Source organism: Daphnia magna, unplaced genomic scaffold (genome assembly GCF_020631705.1).
Source record: "Daphnia magna isolate NIES unplaced genomic scaffold, ASM2063170v1.1 Dm_contigs233, whole genome shotgun sequence".
NCBI lineage: Eukaryota > Metazoa > Arthropoda > Branchiopoda > Diplostraca > Daphniidae > Daphnia > Daphnia magna.
The window spans coordinates 30702-35866 of record NW_025533193.1 but is presented as its reverse complement, the minus strand read 5'-3'; the positions used below and the strand labels follow the sequence as shown (position 1 = coordinate 35866).

The 5165-nt window shown below is 38.2% G+C and overlaps 1 protein-coding gene across 1 annotated transcript; it reads left to right on the top strand.

Annotated features, from left to right (window-relative positions):
- Positions 1-3020: 3020 nt before the first annotated feature.
- Positions 3021-4243, top strand: LOC123467795 (the record flags this gene model as incomplete). The annotated part of the gene is made up of 1 exon (XM_045167580.1): positions 3021-4243. A coding segment is annotated over exon 1 (1140 nt), but the record flags the coding sequence as incomplete, so codon positions are not given.
- Between the last annotated feature and the right edge of the window lie 922 nt (positions 4244-5165).

The window sequence follows — 5165 nt, the reverse complement described above, 5'->3', positions numbered from 1 at the left end:
CTTAATGAAGAAAATCTAATAAATTAAATGTAAACTTTGATTATACAAAACAAAATTGCAATGCAAGCTGTCTTACATACTTCAAGCAAGGCAAAAACTTAGGTTTGGCTTACCAATCAAGTGACAGGTCACCAAAAGCAGGATAACAGAAACTGAATTTTATAAAAAGGTTAGACCAATTAATAAAGTCAAACCATAATATAATACAAAAATGAAATCTTACTCAGATGTCATGGCTCGATAAAATTGCTGCCCATCTCATATCCAAAAAAAATTTGACTTTGCTTATCTTGAAAAACAGAGATATTAAACAAAGATATTAATTACAAACTATGAATATACTTACAAGTAATGAAATCAACTTGTGTACTGCACCTGCTTACTAAACTTTTGGTGATGAAGGGGCCTCCTTTCCTTGCTGCTTGCGAAACTCCTCTGACCAATGCTGGAGTTGAAATCACTATGTAAGAAGTTTGGAGAATAACTAGTTTTAAATTATGCCAATTACATTAAAAAAAAAAAAAAAATATGTGGTAAAAACAGGGCACGCCAAACCATGACGCTAAAAACAGGGCACGCCGATCACGACGCTAACGGGGCACGCCATCATAACGCAATCTTTACAACCAAATTTAATATTATATTGGAATAGAAATTGACAACATTATAACCTTATTTACCTGAAATTGCTCATTCCAGCAGTAACAATGCAATCACATAGCACAGACCACGCTGTTGATGCTTGGCGTCTGCTTGAAATGAAACCGATTCGAAATCGATTTCTAACAAATCAAATGTTTCAGAAAATGCAATTTACATATTAAAAAAGATAAATAATGAAAAATAGGTACATGAAAGTTAATTTTATTTGATAATTTTACTTTTTTCTTATTTGTAAATTAACGCTGAGGTTGATGATGAACAGATGACGCCATCTTCATAACGCTATCGAACCATGCGACCTTTACCGATAGATGGAGAATTTTTGAACCAGGCTTTGGTATTAAAATATGATACAAATATTCGTTTCTTGCTTTAAAATATATTTCATAGTTAATAAAAACGTAATCAAAAACAGCGTACAAATTATTTCATCGAAATTGTTTGATTGAATTCATCTCCAAAGCAATGGGCATTGCCTTGGCATCGGTAGAGGGAAGACGCGTTGAAGGCCAGGGAAGATCTAGCTAGGGGAGAAAAAACTGCAAAGCGAGCACTTTTCTTTACTTATTCTTTAAAATTTATCAGTTCTGAAAGGAAATTGAAATTTTTAACAAATAAACTTATTAGTTATGGCTACGGTTAATATGTTTAAAAAATTGAAACTTGAATTCGGCTAAATTACGTGTGATTAACAAGACGGTAAAGTGATATCAGATGTCATAGCGGTTTGAAAAAGGCAAAGTATATACAGACTGCCTGTTTCTATCAAGCCGCCATCTCTTGCTTAGACTAGGATGGTCAATTTTTGGAAAATGTTTTCCGAGGCTTTTATGAGACTTGAAATTATTTTGTAGAAATAGGCCCATTTTATTGTAGAAATAGGACCGCTTTAAAAATATTTTTAAATATAAGACCTATTTTGTAGGGCCCTAATTTGTAGGTCCTATTTGACGGGTCTATATTGTAGGGACCTATTTTGTGCGGGCCTATTTAACCGGCTACCTCAAATATACTTGTATTCAATGTGAATACACTGTTATATTATGAGTATATACTTCTACATGTAAACAGAATCAAATATACTTGTATTCAATTTGAATACATTGTGATACCATGAGTTTTTACTTCTTTATGTAAAAAGGATCAAATATACTTGTATTCAATGTGAATAAACTGTTATATTATGAGTTTATACTTCTACATGTAAACAGAATGAAATATAGTTGTATTCAATGTGAATACACTGTGATACCATGAGTATTTACTTCTATATGTAAACAGGATCAAAAATACTTGTATTCAATGTCAACACACTGTGATACCATGAGTTTTTACTTCTATATGTAAACAGGATCAAATATACTTGTATTCAATGTGAATACACTATTATATTATGAGTTTATATTATACATGTAAACAGAATAAAATATACTTGTATTCTATGTGAATACACTGTGATATTATAAATTTAAACAACTACATGTAAACAGAATCAAATATGCTTGTATTCAATGTGAATACACTGTGATACCATGAGTTTTTACTTCTATTTGTAAACAGGATCAAATCTACTTGTATTCAATGTGAATATACTGTGATACCATGAGTTTTTACTTCTATGTGTAAACAAGATCAAATATACTTGTATTCAATGTGAATACACTGTTATATTATGAGTTTTTACTTCTATATGTAAACAGCATCAAATATACTTGTATTCAATGTGAATACAATTTTATATTATGAGTTTATACTTCTACATGTAAACAGCATTATATATACTTGTATTCAATGTGAATACACTGTGATATTATAAATTTATACTTCTACATGTAAACAGAATCAAATATACTTGTATTCAGTGTAAATACACTGTGATACCATGAGTTTTTACTTCTATATGTAAACAGGATCAAATATACTTGTATTCAATGTGAATACACTGTTATATTATGAGTTTATACTTCTGCATGTAAACAGAATCAAATATACTTGTATTTGTTGATTTGTTGTCTATAACCAAACTTCCCTTCCCCCCCCTTCTATCTGTCAGAGTGCCTTGAGAGACCACTAGTTGGCTCTGCCAGTCCATAAGCAAGTGAAGTCAGTGGGTGTCAATCACCAATCTTATGTATTGTGTCTCTTCTCTCTGACAGGTATGTTATTTTGCTGTCCTCTCAATATTCGTAAGAATGATCTTGATATATCTTGATGTGAATTACCTCATGCTAATCTTATGTATTGTGTCTCTTCTCTCTGACAGGCTTTATCTCTGTCTATTTGTGAAATACAGAAGCTATCAGGTCGAAGTCAAGATCACACAGCAACCTCTGGTATTAGTTCATATTGATTAATAGTTAACAGGTTATGGGCCCAGTGCTATAATATTCACCGCACATCTATTATTTCAAGAACATTCCTGTTGCTTGCCAAGACCAGCATGTCAGTTTTCACTGCGAAGGATGTTGCCCACATTGACAAGCTCAACGGAGCCAACTTCCAAGTATGGAAGTTCCAGACATGCCTGATGCTTCGCAATCACAGCTTGATGGATCTAGTAATTGGAACAGAAGCTAAACCAGATCCAATCGTGGCTTCAGGCGTCACCACCAATCAAGCAGCAATCACCAGTTGGAAGCAAAAAGACAACACAGCACAGTTACTGATTTCGTCCACCATCTGCTCTGACCAACAACGTTCCCTCATTACCTGTACATCAGCCACAGAAATGTGGAAACGAGTCATCAGTCAGTTCGAACAATCTGCTGCAGAAAACAAAATGTTTCTTCTTCAACAGTTCCTGAACTACCAGTATAAGGAAGGTCACGATATCTCCAGTCACGTCACGGCCATTGAATTAATGGCCAGCCAACTACAAGATGTCGGATCTCCAGTTTCGGACGACCAGGTCATCACCAAAATTGCTTCAACTCTTCCTCCCTCTTACCGACACGTCATTGCAGCCTGGGAGAATCTGGACGACAGCAAAAAGACAGTCAATCTCTTGCGAGCTCGACTTATGAAGCAGGAAGCCATGAATCAACAATACGGTGAGGTAGACAGTGCTGATGCTGCTTTCTTTGCTAAGAGAGTCAATCGACCAACTGGAGGGGCATCTTATTCCGGTGCACAAGAACCCAGCAAACCGGCTCCTGTTTGTAACTACTGCGAAGGACTTGGACGAAGAAGCAATAATCACGAAGAGTTAAGATGCTGGAAGAAGAAGAAAGATAAAAGGCAACAAGGAGACGCCAGAGCCAACATCGCCTCTAGCAATCCAGATTGGCCACCCGGCTACGCTTTCACTTCTCTGTCTTTGCTGTCCAATGTCAAGAAGTGCAATCAAACTGATTGGTACGCGGATTCTGGAGCTTCGCAGCATATGAGTGATCAGTTATGGCAGTTCCAGAACTACAATTCAGTCAAGCCTGGCAGCTGGCCAGTGAAGGGCATCGGTCTGGACAACGATCCATTACAGGTGCATGGCGTCGGCGACATTCCAATTCGGTGTCGAGTCGATGGCAACTGGTTCAACGCTGTCATTCACGATGCCGTCTATGTCCCAGGGTTGGGGGCCAATCTTTTTCTATTCGATGCGCCACTAAACTCGGGGCGGTATGCACGTTTTCTGGAAAAATGCTAACCATTGCCAGAGAAGAAAAAGTTTTAGCTGTGGGCGTCTGCCAGTCCACCAACCTCTACCGTCTTGACATCCAACCTGCAAGGAGACCTGAACCAGTTGTTGTTTCATCGGTAGCCCAGTTGGCCAAAACAAAGACTCATTCGATGACTGTGTGGCATCAACGTCTTGGCCATGTCAGCGTTTCCACCATCAAGAAAATGGAGCAAAAGGGTATGGTTAACGATTTAATAATCGCACCCGGTTCAGATGTTCACCATGTTTGCTCTGGTTGTGCTTTCGGAAAATTGCATCGTTTACCATTTCCAACAGGCAGGAGTCGGGCACTTAAAGTCGGCGACCTCATTCATTCAGACGTTTGTGGCCCTATGTCGAAGGCATCACCTGGTGGAGCACGTTTTTTTGTTACTTTTAAAGACGACTACAGTGGGTACTGCGTCATTCGTTTCATCAAGAAGAAGTCGGAGGTTGCAGAACTCTTTCAACATTTCGTCTTGAGAGTAGAAGCGGAGACAGGACAGAAGGTGAAGACACTCCGTTCAGATAACGGAGGGGAGTACGAGAGCCATGAACTACAAAACTGGATGAAGAAAATGGGCATCAGACACGAGACTAGTGTGCCGCAAACCCCTCAGCAGAATGGAGTAGCGGAAAGGCAGATGCGGACTATAGTAGAGATGGCCAGAAGCATGCTACATGGAGCAAATCTTTCAACTGAGCTCTGGGCGGAGGCATCAAACGCAGCAGTTTATATTCTTAACCGAGTCTACAGCAGCACTGCCCTAGAAGAGAAGACGCCATATGAAATGTGGCACGGGAAGAGACCCAATCTGGCCCACGTTCGAATCTTTGGATCGACAGT